The 20,433-nt window shown below is 37.7% G+C and overlaps 1 protein-coding gene across 3 annotated transcripts in view; it reads left to right on the top strand.

Annotated features, from left to right (window-relative positions):
- The window catches only part of DIP2B (disco interacting protein 2 homolog B), a 194,879-nt gene that overhangs the window by 115,749 nt on the left and 58,697 nt on the right, over positions 1 to 20,433 (top strand). The window contains exons 4-7 of one of the 3 annotated variants that reach the window (XM_074374878.1): positions 5,422 to 5,547; positions 15,662 to 15,874; positions 18,684 to 18,839; positions 19,325 to 19,444. In XM_074374878.1, the coding sequence (XP_074230979.1) occupies positions 5,422 to 5,547; positions 15,662 to 15,874; positions 18,684 to 18,839; positions 19,325 to 19,444 (615 nt within the window). Of the gene's footprint in view, positions 1 to 5,421; positions 5,548 to 15,661; positions 15,875 to 18,683; positions 18,840 to 19,324; positions 19,448 to 20,433 lie in introns of all 3 variants that reach the window. The other 2 variants (XM_074374877.1, XM_074374879.1) reach the window with 2 other exon arrangements.

The following is a 20,433-nucleotide window of genomic DNA, read 5'->3' as shown; positions in this document are numbered from 1 at the left end:
ACCCATTGAACAGCAGTTCTATTTCTCCCTCCTCCAGCCCCTGCCAGCCACCATTCTGCTGCCTACATTTATGTATTTGAGTACTTTAGATACATCTTATAAGTGGTATGTATTTTTTTGTGACTATTTTATTTCACTTAACAACGTCAGTGTAGTAGCATATCACAAGATTTCTTTCTTTTTTTAAAGATTTCCTTCTTTAAGGCTGAATAATATTCCATTGTAGGTATATACTACATTTTATTTATCCATTCAGCCATTCATAAGACATTTAGATTGCTTCCACATCTTGGCTATTGTGAATAATGCTGCATTGAATATGGGTGTGCAAATATCTCTTCAAAACCCTGCTTTCAATTCTTTTGGGTATATTCCCAGAAGTAGGATTGATATGAATAGTTCTATTTTTAAATTTTTGTGCAACCTCCATGCTGTTTTCCATAGCAGCTGTACCTTTTACAGTCGCACCAACAGTGCACAAGAGTTCCAATTTCTCCACATCTTCATCAACACTTGAGATTTTCTGCTTTTTTCTTTTTTAAACAACCATTTTATATTTTTTGGAGAAATATCTATTCAAGTCCCTTGCCCATTTAAAATTGCCTTATTTGGGATTTTGTTGTTATTGAGTTGTAGGAGTTCTTTATATATTCTAGTTGTTAACTCCTTATCTAATATATGGTTTGTAAATAGGCCCTCCTATTCTGTAGGTTGCCTTTTCACTCTGTTAATTGTTTCCTTTGTTGTGCAGAAGTTTTAAAGTTTGATGTAGTCCCATTTCAATTTTTTGCTTTTGTTACCTGTGTTATTGGTATCCTATCCAAGAAGTTATTACCCATTCCAAGGTCATGAAGTTTCTTCTCCTATCTTTTCTTGTAGGAGTTTTATAGTTTTATGTCCTGTGTTTAGGTCTTTAATCCGTTTTGATTAATTTTTGTATATGGTGAACGATAAGGGTTCAGTTTCATTCTCCTACATATTCCAGCTTTCCCAGCACCGTTTATTTCTATCAAGACTATTTTTTGCCCATTGGATAGTGTTGACACCCTTGTCAAAGACAGTTTGACAACAGTTAATTTCTGGGCTCTCTGTTCTGTTCCATTACTCTGTATGTCTGTCTTTATGCCAATATCATAGTCTTGGTTACTGTAACTTTGTAATATGTTTTGAAATTACGAAGGGTGAAGTCTTCAGCTTTGTTCTTCTTTCTCAAGATTGTTTTGGCTATTTAGGGTCCTTTGAGATTACATATGCATTCAGGATTTTTTTTTCCCCTATTTCTTCAAAAAGTGCCTTTGGGATTTTGATGGAAATTGTACTGAATTACTTTGGGTAATATGAACATTTTAACAATATTAGATCTCTCAACCTATGAACGTGGAATGTCTTTCCATTTATTTGTGTCTTCTCTCATTTCTTTCAGTGTACAGTTTCATGGTGTAAAGTGTTTCACCTCCTTGATTATGTTTATTCCTAAGGATTTTTTTAATTATGTTTATTCCTAAGCTATTATAAATAAGATTATCTTTTTACTTTCTTTTTCAGATGATTTGTTGTTAGTGTTAAGAAATGCAGCTGATTTTTGTATGTTGATTTTTCTTTCCTACAATTGATGAGTTTATTAATTGGTTCTAAATATTTTTGTGAAATCTTTAGGGTTTCCTACGTATAAGAACAGTCATCTGCAAACAGAAACAATTTTACTTCTTTTCTATGCTGATTTAAAAAAAGAATGAAGATCTCTAATAGCTGATATAGAAAGAGTTCCAGGATATATTGTTAAGTAAACAAAAAAAAAAGTGCAAAACAGTGTATATTGTATGCTACCTTTTGTGTATGAAGGATGAGGATATGAGAAAATAGACTCGTAGCTGGTTATTTTTTGTAAAAAGAAATATAGGCAGGATAAATCAATAAGGAGATTGGTTACCTATTGAGAGTGTGTGAAATTGGGGTAGAAGTGGGTGTTGGAGGCAGTGACACATCTTTAACTTTACCTTTTGGTATAGTTTTGACTTTTGGAACCATATTAATTAAAGGAAAATTTTATCTTTACTCACACTATTCCTGACATCTAATATGTGAGTTTTCCACACCAAACAATTCTCCAGTTCTCTGCAGGTCCCAACTAGGTGTCCTACAATTTAATTAAATTCTTACATTAACTACCTGGAGTTAGTGCAGACTCCATAGGCTCATTCCCACAAGACTGCCCCCACTTAAGCTGCCAATCACAAGTACAGATCTTCCTCAACTTACCATGGGGGTTACATCCTAATAGACCCATTGTAAGTTGAAAATATTCTAAGGTGAAATGCATTTAATACACCTAACCTGCTGAACATCATAGCTTAGCCTAGTCTACCTTAAATGTACTCAGAACACTTATATTAGCCTACAGTTGGGTGAAATCATCTAACACAAAGCCCATTTTATAATAAAATATTGAGTATCTCAACATATCTCTGAAACTATCTAGGATCCCACCAAGAGTTACCTCATTAGAAGAAAAACCACTCCTATCACTCAGGAAATTACCGGGATTTTAGGAACTCAGTGTCAGAAACCCAGGCGGAAACCAAATGTATATTTCTTACTATGTCACCTAATGTTTATTCCACACCTTTGGGAAGGACCTATGGGATATGAAGAAAAACAAAGGAGCCTAACTACGTTATTCAGTAGAGTAATACAACCACCAAAGGGGAAAGGGGTAAGAACTAACTCAAATAGCTTTTGCACACAGTACTTTAATTTAGTCTAAAGACAAAAAGAACTGCAAACAAATACTGAACTCTGGTTAGATGTATCTTTCATATGAATTGTGAAACTACTTTCTGTGTATTGTGGGATTGAGTGAATGAGTAAAATGTATTAATTACACTGTGAACCAGGTTTTACTGTTAGAGAAGGGAGTTTACAAATGGAAAAGGGGAAGATTGGAATGAATTCTATGGTGTTGAATTGGAATTGGAGGTATTAATATGAACTCATTGTTTTTAATGTAGATATAGATGAAAATAGATATAGATGTATTTGTGTGAATATTTATGTTTATATTTCTTTATCTACTGAAAGAGCTTGAAAGAAGGATACCCCAACAGCACTACACACTCCTAGTTCTAAGATCTTGGTTTCTAAATACCATTCACCACTAAGATGAGCCAGAGCTACTTTGAGAAATGTGTAATTCCAGTGCTGGAGCAGGCAATGTACCAGATGAGCATGGATCATCTTGTACCAGGAAACAAAGAACACTCAAAATGTCAGGAATATGTCAAAAGGACATAAAAGGTGGTTTGAAGGAGCTCCTGTTGACCAGAGCTGGGATATAAGGTTATCAAAATAAGTAACGCTAGTAACAGAATAGTCATGGAATAAAATGAGAATTGATAGGTCCAAATTGATATAAATTAATAAATGGTGGAGAAAGGAAAGCTTTTTCTTATAACAGAATACCAACTAATAAATACAGAAGGAATGATGGAGTTATGAAACCATCATTGTGTAATCATTATAATAATAATTGATTCAGCCAAGAATCATCAAGGAATGCTAACATTAGTGGGTGAAAGTTTAATGAAGTATAACAACATTTACGTAGTCTCAAAAGTATTCACCCATTAATTATTTATTAATTACACAGAGGAAAGAATAGTAACTTTACAGTAGATTAACTTAGCAGACACCATCTTAACCAAGTAATCAAAGTCACTATTAGAAGATGCATTACTTCTATGATATTCCTGCCAAAATGCATAACTTGAACCTAATTATGAAGAAATATCAACAAACCAAAATTAAGGAGAATTTTACAGTACAGCTAGTCTGTACAAAAATGTCAAGGTAATGAAAGACAAAGGTTGAGAAACTGTTCCAGATTATAGAATGATAAAGAGAATGACAACTAAATGTAATATGTGATTCTCTATTGTGTCCTGGATCAGGAAAAAAAAAAAAAGGGAAGGGGACTATAAAGGACATTACTGGGACAGTCGGCTAAGTTGGCATATGGATTGTGGGTTAGATAATAGTTTGTATCAGTTTTGAATTTCTTGATTTTGATAAATGTACTATGGTTAAAATAAGAAAAAAAATGTATTTCCTTGTTCTTAGGAAATATATCTCAGCAGTAGTTGGAATTAATCCTAAAGAAATAGGATTAGATATGTGCTAAAGTGAAAATACTGAATTATTCTTGCTGTGAATAGTTGTATGAATAGTAGCAAAAATTTTGGAAACAAGGTTGTTTGAAATGATGGAACATTCATACAGTGAAATACTACACAGCCTTTTAAAGTTATATTATAGGCCTACCTTTACACTGAAAGACGTTTCTATTTATATTGGTGAAGGTTTTTTCGGTTGCATGAGAGAGGACAACTCAGGCTGTCTTTAAGTGGCCAGGGTAGATTTTAGAAGCAGAGAAACAGCTGAGCAATCCCTAGGAAGGAAGAGACAGCTCTGGGTATCTAAACCTTGAAGTTCAAGGACTTCCTTCTTTCTAGGGCACTGTTGTTCAAGTGACTCCGCTCTAGCAGGTGCATTTTCTTAATTCAGAGTTTAAATCTTATTCCCACCCACCCACTCCATACACAGGATCTGATTGGTCCAACTCTCAAAAGGGGCATATTTACATAACACAGACAGGCTTTTAAGGATCATTTACATATGTAGATTGGGCCCATTCCTTGAGAAGAGGAAATCCTTGATAACTAGGAAGCCAGCTCAGGTGTTACCTACCCCAGTAGGATTTTATAAGAGTTAAAAAATCAAAGCACAGTACAAAATACTGTGTATAATATGATCCTATTTTGTAGAAATGTAGAGTGAGTTTGGGGATGGGAGTGGAGAATCAAAAGTTCTGTATGGATATGTTAATTTTGAGATGTCATCTAGACATTCAGGCAGAGAGCTGAATTCTTTTGTGATCAAAGTGGCAAACAAGTCCCATCACCCCTTATATTTTCTGGATCAAAATCAGCCCTTCTCTTCATATGGTATAGAACGAGCAGTCTCAACACCTTTCAGACAGTTAAGCAGATCCTAAGCTTGAAGAGCAGAGAGTGTCCTCTAGGCACCTGCACACAGGACTTGTTCCGATCAGGGGTGAGATCCCCACTTGGCACAGGTGCATGTCAGACTCCCCCTCTGTCTCCACCCCCCACCCTTATCTCCATTAGCACCTTGTCTGCTGTGTTAAGCTGTCTCATCATTCGGGGCTTTATTTTCCTTCTCTGTAAATTATCCTTGACTTCTTCTTTTGTCTCTTTTCCATTTTTGTTTTTAATTGTTATAACTCAAATGATAAGTGAAAGTCACCTAAACAACCCTTTTCAACGACTGAGACGATAGTTCTGCTCACAGAAGTAAACACTTTGAGAGGCAGGAGCTAATAAATGCATATGTTTAATCTTTCAGATATCCACACAGAAGCAGTTCAAGCCGCACTGGCAAAGCATAAAGAACAGAAAATGGCTTTGCCCATGCCAACCAAAAGGCGGTCCACATTTGTCCAGTCTCCTGCGGATGCCTGCACACCTCCTGGTAGGTTTATCAGAACCTTTCTCTCTGACAGGTACTACTTTGATGTTTCTGAAATAAGTTCTGCTGCTTCTTTTCTGGGGTAGGACCCAGAACTCTCTCCTCGTCATCAGAGGTGTTTAAGAGTACACACTGAAGGCGGCACATTTTGTCGCCTCGTAACCAACCAACAAAAAGATGCCTTAAGAGTAAAGCTGTTTTTTAAAAAAATGTCCTTCTGAATTTCTAGCGTTTCTTTGCTATAACCCTAAAACTCATGTAGTCATAAATAAATACAGATCAGAGTTTAGGATCTACAATATTATCATTCTGTGGTTAAATAACTTTTCTCAGTGATACCCAAAATATCATGCACAGTCATACACGTCTTTAATAAATTTCTACTCTGCAGTCAGATGCTTTGTCTCTGTAACAGTCATAGCAATATATGGACTTGGGACAAAATTTTTTGTCATAAAAGATGATAGGAGAGCAATCATACAAAGTCATAATAAACCTGAAAAACATACGTTAAGTGTGTTTATATATGTGTATTAATATATTTTGTATGTGTTTATATATTTTTAAGAATCCACTTTTTATAATGGGATCATGAGATCTGCGGGAACTAAAAATTCCATCCTCATCTCTCAGACTTGGAAGCCTTACCCCCACCCAAAGTTAATTTAAGAGCTATAATTTCATATTTGAGGAACAACTGAAACAACTTTAAGTTGTCTTATTTATTCAGAATTTTTCCTAAAGTTTTTTAAAACCTTAAAAAACTTTTTTTTCAATGAAATCCCAGACAAGATCTTGGTGTAGGCCTCTGAGACTAAACATAGTAAATCTATTTCAGAGCCTCAGTATAGTGTCTGTCTTTCTACTGTCACATTCCTGGTAATGAAATCTTTGGGGAAAAACGTTTTCTGTACTGTTTTGGGCTAAGCGACTTAGCGTGTCTTTTGGGGGAGATTCCTAGGAAGGTTACCTTGCTGTGGTTGACTTTAATTCACAGCTGTCAAGCTGAGCTGTTCACACTGATCCTGTTCCCTGGCCTAGGTTCATATTAATAGTTTTCTCCTAGGTTTTGGCTAACTTCTCAGAGCATTGGGGTGTGCTGTGGGCTCATTAACTGTGTGTGCTTTTTTTCTTTCCATCTGTGATGTCAATATGTTTGAAAGAGAAATAGCTCTGTGGCTTCAAGTGTTTCTCAAAACGTAACAGGGGATACCTCTAGCAGACCACCACAATGAGATGTTTTGTGCCTATAGTGGTGCATACTTCCAGCCCACTCATTCAGAATCTTGGATGGCTTCCCTTCCGCATTAGTCCAGCACCAGTTGGGTCCTCGTGGACAAAGGGGGCTCTCAGTTCAGTAGCTATTCCTTGCTGGCAGATTCTGCTGCCACACGGCTGAGGGTTCAGTTGCAGTAAATGGCAAAGGGTAGGGAGCAATGTGCCTCAGAGATCTTAGAAACAGTCTCTCCAGAGCTGTTCTGAGGAGATGCAGTTTCACAGTAAACAGTCTGCTCTCACGGCCTCGAGTGAAATGTGAGAGTGCAGCGCAGGAATGCTCGGAAGGAATGGAAAGCTTTTCTGTCCCTTTACAAAAGTCATCGCCCGAGGGGAATTTACCAACTCTAGAAACAAATCATGGCTGTTCATTGCTGAATTGAGACCGTATCCCTTTGGAATGCACCACAGGCCCCTGTGTTTCTAAACATTAATGTTCTGCTCTGTCTGCAGCCTTAAAGATGGGGCATAATCTTCTTGATCACCTTGTGTGTTTTAATAATTTCATGATTGTAAAGATTCCATCCTCTCTCCTAAGACCTTTGTCCAGCAGAGCAGAGTAATAAAAAGATTTCCTGTCCACTTATCTCCTCTTCCAGGGACCTCTGAATAGTATCTGAGAGACGTTAATGTGCTCGTAGGGACATCAGTGTTGTCAAATAAAAGATGAATTTTCTTCCAACACGAAGAAACATTGAGAGTACCCTACACGTTGATACCTCATGCGACTCCCATATAGAGCTGGAGCTTGATGCAGCACCTGCCTGGGACAAATACTCTGCCCCAGTATGAGGCAATGTGCAAGGAACTGGATCATAAGGCTTCCATTAGCACCTTTCATTTTGGGGAATGGAATTTGCTCTTCCAAGTTAGGATTTGGATTCTGTTCTCTCCAAGCATCTGAGAGCCAGCTGTTAGAGACGTGACTGTTGCAGTTTAATCCTATGTCCCCATCTCCCAGAACCCAGTACAGCCTAACCCAGGGATGGCTGGTTGATTTTATCTTGCATATTTACTCCAGTAGCCCCTGAAACTCTGAAGTTTAAAGGAGATGCTGAGGCTCCAGGGATGGAGAGGAAGAAGAAAACTGAAGTTAATTATTGCTGGCTTTAGGCTGATTTGAAAAAAAAAACAGATTCTAGGCAGCTATAAAAATGACCTTGCTATGACTTTTTTTCTAGAAAAGTCGAGCCACTCTTGCAGGGCAAAATTCACCTCAAATTTCAGTGTTTTAGTTGTGTTGTGCTTTGTGCACTATCCAGGCAGTCACACAACACACGCATCACAAAGCATGTTTCTAGTCAGGGCCCTTACCCTGCACGTGCTATGCTATGTGGACCTAGTTTCTAAGGTACCTGCTGGAGTGCCCCGGCCAGTTGGCTTCTTTGGGAACCCCCCCCCACACACACACATGACTGTCAGAATTACTGAATTGGTGAAGGTTTAGAGCTGTTTTTAGAGGGATTTAATAAAAAGGATAAAAGGAGCAAAATATGTCATAAATCTTGGCTTTATTCGTAGTATCATGTAGTCTGGGAGATATGGTAAATTGTTAGCTTGAGAGATAATTTGTCTTTTGTTCATAAATCCTTCTCAAATAATAAAATGGTAGTCAATCTAAAATTTGCTTATTTATATATACACTAATTTCTGTCTCGTGGATTGGAAAATTTAAATTCTCCAAGTTGGTAGCAATCTATGGTTCTTTTAGTGCCTGTGGCCTTTTTCAGAGCCTTTTAAACTGCTTGAATTACTGCCATCCAGTTCTCTTTATGTGCTGAAATCATTTACTAATGTCATGAGGCAATTACCTCAGCTCTTTATAGGGGTTCTTTGTGTAACGCTGTTACTCATTCATACGGATAAACACAATGCAAAAACTACAGCATACATTTTTTTTCCCCTCTAAGCTTTTTCTGCACCCATGTAGGCTCACCCTACGCTGCATTTTGAGGGTACACAGATGACCAGATAGACCACATAATGACCCCAAAACACAGTAAGCTACTTTGACTGGCTTGTGTTGAATGAAGTTTGAATTTAGAGTGCTGTCTCACAGAGGGCCCTGCCTGAAAATGACTACAGTAGTAATTCATAGGACTGGACAAGGAGAAATATACCTCTCCATGTTTCTCTCTGAAAATGATGCCCATGAACAGACTAGGATATTGTTACGTTTTTAACACACTTTGACAGTACTCTACTGAATTATAGTACATTGTAGTATACAGAGGACTTCCATATACCTATAGATGCCCTGCTAATTTGTTCCTCATAAGTAACCAGTGTGTGAAGTAGGAAGGCCAGATTTCTTTAGAGACGAGGAAACAAACAGGTGATAGTCACTAAGTGATTTGCCCCAGGTCATACAGCAATTATATGTCAGACTCAAGTTTCTTGGTTTTATTTTTTACTTAAGTGTCATGTTTGGGAAGTCCTCTTTTACTTAACAGATACTCCTGTATGCAAGGTACTAGAGTGGGTATTATTCCAAACACACTGAATAGCTATTGCATTCTGAGAGCTTATAGTCCAAAACATGTATTAGTCAGTAAATTTGAACTTAAAAGAGAATACTTGTCTCAGTTACCAACCTGGGGAGTTTTCCCCAGATATTCTAATTTTAGTTAAAACCACAAAGTAAATAGAGGTAGCAAATCAGAAGTCTATAAATGTGCTCTAATTAATAGATTTGGATTTTTTTAACAACATACTTTCATTATCAGTATGGGTTACGCTCCATAATTACTTGGAAGATTAGTATTCTATAGTCTTTAAGTCAAAGCGCAATAAAAACCCACTCTGTCAGATTGAATTTGTTTATTTCAATGGGTGATTATAAAATTTAAGGTTTGCCAATAAAAGTAATTTCATAGTTAGCATTTCTTGAGTACCTCTGTGTACTAGTCAAAGGGCTAAGTGCTTAACATACATTTTTCATTATTTGTTTACTCAACAATCCACTGTCCCATTTTACAGATGAGAAAACAGGTTTAGCGAGGCTCAGTAAGTTGCCCAGATTTCTATTTGCAGTTGTGTCGTCAGTTAGATAACCTGAAAACTGTCTCCTAGAAACAGGAGAAAGAACATTTTTCTTTAGAAATGGTAAATAGACTATAATCAGCTTCCTTGTCTATACAAAGGAGGAAGAGGGTAAGAGAATGATCACTGAAAATCAGTGTGGTAAGATGGGGCTGGCTTTGGCTGCCCTGGGGAAAGAGGGGAGGCAGTAAACAAGAGGCCTAAGTTTTAATTACTATAAGGGTGGAAAAGATAAAACCTTGGACCTATACAAGGTTAGAAGCTGGAATTGAGATCCCTAGAGGGGCTCACAGCTTCAGCAAAAGGGGAAACTAGAAAAAATTAACCTGCTGGCAAAGAAGACCTTGTCAAAAAAAGCTTGCCTGTTGGAATAATGTGGGCAGGGACCTTCCCTAAGAATTTGTGATCAGTGGGTACAAGATCTGAATTTCAGTGTCCTGCCTGGTAAGAACTAACATTAGAAAGCGGTCTAACTAACGTTAGAAATTGGTCCTTGGGCACAAGTGGTTTCTGAAAAGATGCAACCTCAACACAGGGACTTAGGAATCCCACAGGTAAAGATCCACTGAATTTTGTGAGGAACTACAAAAATAGAAAACACCGTGAGAAAGAATCAATAGAAAAACAACAGCAAACAGTAGAATTAAGACCCATAAGAACTGATTTGCCCAACAGCTATTGGCGGCAGAGCTAAGATGGGAGTTCAGAGCAGTCTGACTTTAAAAGCCTCTTCTCTAAACCACTTGACATACTGCCTGTCATTCTGCCATACTGTCAAGTAAGTGTTTTCTGTTGATTTTGGAGCTCTAACAGTTGTTGCATGTTTGATCTAACTTTTCAAGTAGACACAAAGGTTTTAAAAAATCTAATCTCACCCCAGGATTACTTGTAATATTAATTTTGTGTAATATTTTTCATAGACGTGGGACAATACCCAGAAAAACAGTGTTTGGAGACCCCTTATAGTAGAATGACCCTGGAGTAATGAGCGCCCCTTCTCTCATCAGTATCCCACTTTGAATATTAATGGTCAGGCCACTCATGGGCGTTTGCTGATTAGGGTATATGTGGTGATTTTTAGCCCCAACCAGCTCTCTATGCACACAGATTAGTGTGAGATGCTAAAAAAATCTCTTGGGTAGTTCTAAAAATCTCCGTAATCCTTGTCTGGTGAATCAGTACCCACCCTGGTTGAGTTTAGTGCTAGATTAAGCTGCTCAGAATTTGTAGCCCAAGATAGATTCAGAATGGCCTACTTCCAGGACTAACCTTTTAATATTCTCTTCCAGGTGTGCTTTCATGCTAAGGGTGCCCCTTCTTGAGTCCCTAAGGCTTTTCCTTCCTAAGCTTCCGATTCTTTCTTTGCCTACATAGAAATTTCTTTTGCCTCTCTTGAAGGTTCTGAAGGTCCTTAATTCCCCTGACCCACCTGCCTGATACCGCTCCTTCCCACCCAACCCACACAAATAACATGCAAAAATTTCTTCTCTTGGGCTCCAGAATATTGTACACTAATTGTCCTAGTGGTTATTTCCTTTGTTCTTTGAAGCTCAAACATTTCCTGACCTAGTTTATGGGGCATATTTTGCAGTAGTTGTTAGGGTGAGATCTTTCTTTCAGTGAATCTTGACTTACCTGCTGTTCTAAGCTGGTGTTTGGGTCTAATTCGGGTGACAACTGTCAGAACCCAGTGGCAGGCACCATCTTCCAGAAACCTGTTCAGCTTGCACCATACACCCTCCGGTTGTATTGACTGACCCTCAGATGTTACCGTCCTTTAACCAGGGCATCATTTTCACCCCTATAAATCTTTTGAAACCAGCTTTATTGAATTCTAATCAACATACAATAAACTGAACATATTTAAAGCATGTACTTTGCTAAGTTTGACATAGCAAAACTGTGAAATCATCACCACAATTAAGATAATGAACATATCTGTCACCATCTAGAAGTTGCTTCATAATTTCCTTTTAATCTCAACTCTCCCCATCCCCACGAGGTAACCACTAATCTGTTTTCTGTCACTACACATTTGTTTGCATTTTCTAGAATTTCATATTTTCATGTAAATAGAATCACACAGTTATACGTCTTCCTCCCCCTCCCCCACCTGCTCCCCCCCCCCCCCCCCGGTCTGGCTTCTTTAACTCAGCATAATTATATTGGGATTCATCCATGTTGTTGTGTGTATCAGTAATTAATTCCTTTTCATTGTCCAGTGGTATTCCAGCATAAAGATATACCACAATTTGCTAATCCTTTCAGTTGTTGATAGACATTTGGGTTGATCCTAATTTTTAGCTATTACAAATAAAGCGCCTATGAACATTCATGTACAAGTCCTTGTATAGATAAATGCTTTCATTTCTCTTAGGCAGATACCCAGGAGTGGAATGGATAGATAATAGGGTAGGCATTTTAAATTTTAAGATGAACATTTTTAGATGTAATAGATATGTTTTCTACCAAGAAGAGGAGAATCATTTCCACAAATCATTTCCACAAATGGCTAAAGACTTAAAGTGCTACAGCAGTTAAGAACAGATAGCAAATTCAGGATCTTTCTTTCCTTAAAATCCACAGACTAATTGTTTAGTTTCCTAATTGGTTATTAATGGATTTTAGGCTTCTGGTGATCAACATTTAATGGTGCTGTGTTAAAATCACAGCAGTTATAAACTGAAGGGCAAAAAATGTTTCCAAAATTGTTTTCTGTTGTGTAGACCTATTATATTCAACATATATGAGAGGTTAGGCAAGGGACTTTGTTTATGATAGATGAGTTGTGAGTTCCTGTTCAACCAGAGCAGAATCAGTGGGAAAATGATAACTTTATTTCTATTAATATTAATTCAGTATTGCCCAGTTTTCTGCTAATCCATAGCAATTTCCTGGGTGACAGTTACTTTTTTAAAAAGCTGCCAAATAAATGTATGAATATTTAAGGGGGGCTCGATTTTATTTTTAAAAAGAGTCCTAAAGCAGTGCTTACAGTTTGTGTGATCTTAACACGTGATCAGCTATAAGCTTTGCACAGCCACAGTTTTGTGTCTGTGAGGTAACATAGGGTGGGTTTTTCAGGGGAGAAGAGGGCCTCATGTTTATTGGCCAACTGCTGTATGCCAGCACTGCTGGGGGTGCTTTCTGTACCTTGTCTCGTGGCCACCCACAGCCATGTGCACAAAGGCGAGTTTCCTTAGCATGACCGACATGGCCCCTAATAACACATTGCTGTCTACTCATCCAGCCTCATCTTTCAGCACAGCCAGTTTTGCATCCTGTGCTTCGGCTCGTCTCCTTTTTTTCAGACCCTCAAATGTGCTTTGTTTTCTGTCCCTTCCAAGCTTTCTCACATTCTGTTCCTCTGTCTGACTGGTCTCTCTCCCCGCCTCTGTGCCCCTCCTAAGTAATCCCTGCCCACCCTTCCAGCCTTGGTTGAGGTCTCCCTTCCTTGGATGCCTGCTCTAAATTCCTGTAAGATTCTAAGTCCTGTTAGAGTAGGGACTGTGTCTCCTTGCTTACCATTTTACTCCTACCAACTAGTGTAGTGCTTAGTAGTATTTGTTGAATGGACAGACAAGCAAACAGCCTTCTCGGGTGAGGAATTTTGGCCTTAAGTCACATAGCTAGGAAGTGGTGAGCCCCAGCGTGCGAATAGAAGGAGGACACCAAATCCATGTTTTTTCCACTACACTAAGCCCACAGTTGTAGTCACTAAACACTCTTGAGGAGGACTGACAGGCAAATGAGGTAATTGAATTGAAACAATATGCCTAATTACATAATTGATCCAATATAGAAATGTAATGAAGCCAATTTTCCATAAACTTAATCATGAAAATACTAGTTTTACTATCTTTTTTAAATTGGGTTATTCTGATTTTAGACTTACACAGATTAAAATAAATGATGCAATGAAGACAGCCTGTAAACCCAGGAGTCTTTGGGATCTTGAGATATATTATCCTGAAAATACTTTGTTCTTAGGGTCAGATTCACCTGTCCCATTTCCTGCACACACACTTTTTTTTTTCAAAGCATGTTTGCAAAGACAGAATTCTCTGCTTCCTAAGGTACAGTTGAAATGTTAGAATATTTCCTGGAAATTATGCAAAAATGCTTTCCTTAAGTAATAGGTTACAGATGCTGTTACTTTTCTTTCTCTGTATTTTCCTTTTATCACCCTCCTTTTGATTATAGATCTCTGTCCCCTTTCAAGCACCTCATTGCTTTATCCCTTTGGGGTCTGGTCACTGTTTACCTCTCCAGCCTCATCTATCTTTTGCCCCTTACCTCTTCAAAGTCTGCTCCATTTACAAAGAAGTATCTGAAATCCCTGACTGAGATTGGTACCCATCCTGTGAAACCCTTTGCTTATTACCCCATTTCTTAGCATCTGTTGTATTCGTGTGGAATAGTATGAGGAGTTTTGTATCTCCTGTACCAGATGGTACACCTTTTCAGGGCATTTACTGTCTCATAGGAGTTCATACATCTAAGAATGCCCAGAACCTGACATGGTTCCTGGCACATATTGTACTTAAGTAGTACGTTGTTTAAAAGACAAAGAAACAAACAGAAAACAGTCTTGGGCCTCAGATCACCTTCAATATGAGATAATAAGTCTTAGGCAGTTCAGAGCAGGAAGCAAGGATATAGTTATTATTTTAACTTTCTGTCTTATTCTGGATCTGCAGAATTTGACTTCTAGGTTAAATTAGTCTTTTGTTGTTCAAATTTCCGTCGTCAGCTGCTAGCAGTGTTCTAGCCCTGTTAGTTATCTCTTTGGCTCTCTGAACCAAAGTAGAACATGGACCAACAGTTTCACCTGAGTTAGAGGGAGGTGTTCAGCCAGACTAACCACAGAATATTTGATTTTAAAAAAATGAAAGAAATTCAATCCACAGGCCATAAATTATAACCCCCAAAATCATTAGAAGAATGTCTCACATCAGACCAAATGCCGCTCTAACTTGTGTGCCTTGTAAGCTCAGAGCCCTGAAATAAATTCCTGACTTCTGCTTCCCTTGGTTATCCTATATTTGGTTGAACCTTTCTTTTTTATTTTTTTCAACATGCTTTTCTAATTTAGGCCTTGCTTTCCTGAAGTCAGAGCCAGTCTAAATTCAGTCCTCAGTGAATTTCTCAGTTTTCTCTGACTGGGAAACATACAGATCTCCGTCCTCTCCAGTCACATTTGGAGAGCTGACCTGTGCCCTGTGACTGGCTAGCTTTTCCCCTAAAACCATAGCTGCCTCCAGGCTGAGCACTGTTTCTTACTCCACATCAGTTCCTCAACACCTAGTTCACTATTTGGCACTTTAGCTGTTGTTACCAAAAATGAGTTTTTATATATCCAATATAAGATCATTTGCTTTTAAGTAGACACTAATACATACTTGTCAAAATCAGTGTAGGAGCCTATCACAGAGTTCTCTAATAGAGGCTGAGGAAGATATAGAAGCACTTCAGTGCTATTTGAACATAAGGAATAAGCCAGAAGAATTTAGATACTGATTAAGCTCAGAACAGAAAAATAATGAAGTTTAAATGGTCTGTAAGGGGTTTTTTAAAAGGGCTTCAAATTACCTCTAGATTTCAGCTGTTTTATTTTATTTTTGCAGGCTTTGGTTCATAAATCTTTCCTTGAGATTCTTAAGAAACTTTACATATTAATCTACCTTAAGAATATGAATGTTTTGCTGCTGTCCAATTGAATGTGTGATCAATGAGAAAGATATGAAAGGTCTCTGTTGTAGGCAGGATCGAGAACTTCTTTTTTTCTAATTCCACACAGACACGTCTTCGGCCTCTGAGGATGAGGGCTCTCTGAGACGCCAAGCTGCGCTCTCTGCTGCCTTGCAACAGAGCTTACAGAATCCTGAGTCCTGGATCAACCGTTCAATTCAGGGATCGTCCACTTCTTCATCTGCATCTTCTACGCTGTCCCATGGAGAGGTCAAAGGAACCAGTGGGTCTCTAGCTGATGTATTTGCCAATACTCGAATAGGTAGGAGCTGGATCTACCTCAGAAGCTCAAATTATGTTCCGTTTGGCTCCCAGCATCCAGGAAATAGTCTATGATTTGTATTAGGTTTTTCAGAGTGGTCTAAAAAAACAGAATGAGAAAGAACATGACAGTTAATGAGCAAAGAAGGAAACACCAGCAGTACATTTGGAATGATAGAGAGTGTCTGCATTATTGGTGCATAGTGTTGCCCACCTGAAGCCATAGCTATTTCCATAAGCAATGCTCAAGCTGCAGGATATAACACCAGTCTTAGCACGGTTTATCCCTGTTGGAAAATATTCTATCAGTTAAAAGGTGTAACATTTTAGATTTTCCCAGGATTGTTGTCTGCATCCTCTTTAACAGAAAAACATCAAACCTGAGCAAATTCTGAACTAAGACAATGTCATTGAGACCCTTGTGTCTTCAGCATAAAGACTGGATTTATTGTCCTTGCTGCTGTGCTATTGCTGCAACTGGAGTGTGCAGGCTGAGAATGTTGGTGCTGTGTGAGCTGCTCCCTGCTGCTGGTGCTCCTGTATGGAGTATAGCTTTTGCTTGGCTCTGCTTTATGTTTGTATGTGTGTGTTTGTATTTTAAGAGTCTGTGACATCTGCAGATAAAGATATACCTCAGATCTCTGTTTTTGCTTCATTGGTTGGTACACATAGCATTAAGTGATGTATATGAACATCATGTGTCTGTGATGGTTTTTCCTTTTTTATTGACAATCATTTGCATTTTGGTGTTTTAATTTTTATATCAGTGACCTTTCTGTATCACCTTATATATATCTTTATTCTGTTAATTGATTTCTGAAAAGAAAAACTTGGAAGGCTTTGAATGCAAGCCTGTAATTTTTTAGAAAATAGCTGCCTTGAGGATATGCTTGCCCACATTACAAGGCCAAGTGCCAGCAGCTAATGACTTGTCCTCTGCTCTCAGCTCTGCCCTTGGTTGACTGAACCTCCCAGAGCAGCTGCAGATGAGCATGCTCACCACCTCTTCTTTTGGGAGGGCGGGCATCAGGGCCATGGTGGAGTCAGGGTTCATCCCCACATTTGTCTAAAAGCAGTTTCATTTGTTAAAAATACTGTCCTGATACCCAGTTAACTTTATCTGAATTTTTTTAGCAAGATGATTTCATCTGACTTCATATCTCATATTGCCTCAACTCTGAAAACTTAAGTGGTTTAGGTACTCACAGAAACATTTTATCCAACATTGTTGCCTTTCGGATGTTTGCCCTAATAAGCACTTCATGTTTCTAATAGAAAAACTTGAAAATACAGATAAAAGAAAAATAACCTGTAAACCCACTTTCTGTGGCTAACCCTTCAGTCTTATCACTGTCATGTATATCCTGCTAGACTTTATTTGTATATAAATATGGAAGGTTTTGGTTTTGTTTTTACAAAAATGAAATTATACTAAATACAGTGTTCATAACCTGCTTTTCTTGGCAGTGTATTATAGACATCTTTTATATCATTAATATATAATTAGACTGTTGTTTTTATGATTTCAAAATATGCCACTCTGGCTATGCCCTGAGCTGTTCCCCTCTTTTGGACATTCAAGTATCCAGTTTTTTGCTATTATGAATACTAGAATGAAACATCCTTTAACACATGACTTTGTGCACTTGTTTGATTATTTCCTCTTAGGATGTATTCCTATTAAGTGGGAATTTCTGGGTCAAATAAAAAAGTCTGTATTTAATACTTTGTTACCTCATTATCCTACAGAAAGAATATACTGCAGTATACTTGTGCTAGTAAAGTTTTTAAAACTTTAAAAACTGTTAAACTAGTAATTACAGACTTTGGGGACATGGAAACCTTAACTCCCAATTGATTTTAGAAGTTGTTTATATTATGTTTTTTCCCTTTTTTGTAGTTATGAATGGCTTTTCATTTTTCTTGTAAATGGTATATTTTGCTTCCTATAACTTTCTTTTTCTCACTTCTTTTTTGCTCCCCGTAAGTTTTTTGTAACACATTCCTGTTGAATGACTCTCTTCCAACTTATCTCATTGTTTCTTTACATTAACAATTCCTACAAGGTGGGTGGCTGGGTATAGCTCAGTGGTAGAGCATGTGTTTAGCATGTGCAAGGTCCTGGTTTCAATCCCCAGCCCCTCCCTTAAAAAAAAAAATCCCTATATGAAGTAGAATCCGATAACATTTTAATCATGTTTTTAGAGCAAGGGAAGAACTTTATCTGTCAAGTAGACCCAAGTTACCCCTGGGTTATTTTATAAAAAATTGAAAAGTGGACTTCATCTGGGAGCTTAAGCAATCCGACCCACTGCTAAGCCACTATTTCTGTCTCCAATGGAAGAAGAGATATTATGGATAAACCAACGTAAACATGAAGAGATGCTCAAGAGACTAGAATATTTGTAGCCATTATGATCATACTTTGGTTTCATTTTGAAGTCACTTGCAATTTTTATTTTATTTTGATTATTTTTATAACATTGAATTTCTGCCAGACTTTCTGTGTAGGAAAGAAGGTTTTTGAGAAGTATTCAATACATGATTTGATCTTACTAAGGCTACTCAAGTTCTCAAAAAATAGTAATTTTAGAAAACTAATATGCCCTGGCTTAACTTCTTTCTCTCTCATTGTGTCTTGCTGATAGAATTGATTTAAAAGTTTGTTTTATAAGAGCTAATGCCCTGTACATGTCGTTTTCTTTTGTGTTAAAAAACAAAAAACCAAAAAAGAAAAAAAAAAGATTTAAAGGTTCTTATTTTTACTGGTAACGTAATATAATTCTAAGTTTTGTTTTCTCCCCTCTTAGAGAATTTCTCTGCTCCCCCTGACGTCACTACAACTACCTCTTCTTCGTCATCATCTTCCTCAATACGCCCATCAAATATTGATCTGCCCCCCTCGGGGATAGTTAAAGGCATGCACAAAGGATCCAACAGGTCCAGCCTTATGGATACAGCTGATGGTAGGGAGCTCTTTTTGGTAGCTAAATAGAGAATATTAGTTAAGCTGAAAAAATTCAAATTACAAACAGTAGTGCCTGGCGTCCAGCAGTCACAGAGCCACACTGCAGCTGACCTACTCAAACAAGACCTCTTGAGCTCCCTCTTTCCAACAGTCTGCCCTGTAGCAGCACTGACACTTGTTCAGACTTAGGCTGTACTTTCAAAAAGATATCTTGAAAGAAAAAACAGTATGGAAAAAGAAGAGAATGCTATGAGAGAAAAGGGAGGTTAGATAAATCTTTAAACAGTGTATTAATAACAGCACCACATTTGTTCATTGTCATAAAACTTGTCGTGTGCATATTTCTACCTGTTTGGCCCAGATGAAATAGAATGAGACTGTGGACAAAGGCCAAACATCATTAGCAATAAAAACTCCTAAGAGAACTGAAGAACTAAAATACCCCTAAAATCAAATTTTAACTTATGATTTTTTCCTTTATAGGTGTTCCTGTCAGTAGCAGAGTATCCACAAAAATCCAGCAGCTTCTCAACACTCTGAAACGACCCAAAAGGCCTCCCTTAAAAGAATTTTTTGTGGATGACTCTGAAGAAATTGTGGAAGGTAGTAGTAGCAATACCAAACATGTATACTCCTTAAGGAGAAGCTTCCTAAGCAGTTACTACATGTTAGGTATTATAGGACTTAAGGATGAACAAGGCATTGTTTTGGGGGTGAAAGAGTTCACAGCTGTCTGCTTTTTTTTTTCCTAAGGATCGTTTATATTTTAGATCTCAGATGAAAAATAGAGCGAGGGGTGAGGAAAACAAGGAGATAGCTATGGAACATAGAAATATCTGTGGGAATATGCTCTTTGAAATTAGAATAAGTACGTAATTTTTTAAATTATTTATATTTGGCATTATCCTAGAATACAGATGTCAGATTTGACCCCATTCTTTTTTGATACAACCCGGTCATTTTGTTAAATCAGTCAGTCAACACATACATATGTCTGCTTTAACATGGTAGGTAGTGAAAAAGCTTCGTGAAAATAGTCGCTTCTTTCTTCTGGTATGCTCTTTACAGTTTAGACTGGTGCTAAAATAAATGCTACAGATAAAAACTGAGTTTAGCCAATAAATATATGTCAACTAATACAGGCAGTTTGGAGAAGGGAAGAAATCAGCTTCATCCAGTTAGGGAAGGCTTACTAGAGAAAGCGATAATAGTGATTTATTCATTCAGTTATTTTAAAAATATGTATGGGTAAAATAACATAATGTCTAGGATTTAATAGGAAGGATTGAGATGGGACTGTATGGAGGCATAGATGAAATTGAAGGTGGCCTTTTGATAGTTATGGAAGCTAAGTGACAACTAGAGCTAACAAAAGCTTTTGTCAAAAGAACTAAATCTTGGCAGCTTTGCAGTCCATTTTTACATCCTGAGACTAAGAGTAGGCTTTGATCACATCAGACTTGTTAATGAAACTAGGCATGTTAGTAGACTTGATCTGGTCTTAGCCCACTTTGTGCATTAAGAAGCAACAAGCCGCCTGACGTCTGAGGTTAAGACGAATGTCTGTTCCTTTAGGAGTCACTAAACTCATT

This window comes from Camelus bactrianus, chromosome 12, assembly GCF_048773025.1.
Source record: "Camelus bactrianus isolate YW-2024 breed Bactrian camel chromosome 12, ASM4877302v1, whole genome shotgun sequence".
In the NCBI taxonomy this organism is placed as follows: Eukaryota; Metazoa; Chordata; class Mammalia; order Artiodactyla; family Camelidae; genus Camelus; species Camelus bactrianus.
The sequence above is the reverse complement of the archived record's forward strand: the minus strand, read 5'-3'. Positions and strand labels throughout refer to the sequence as shown.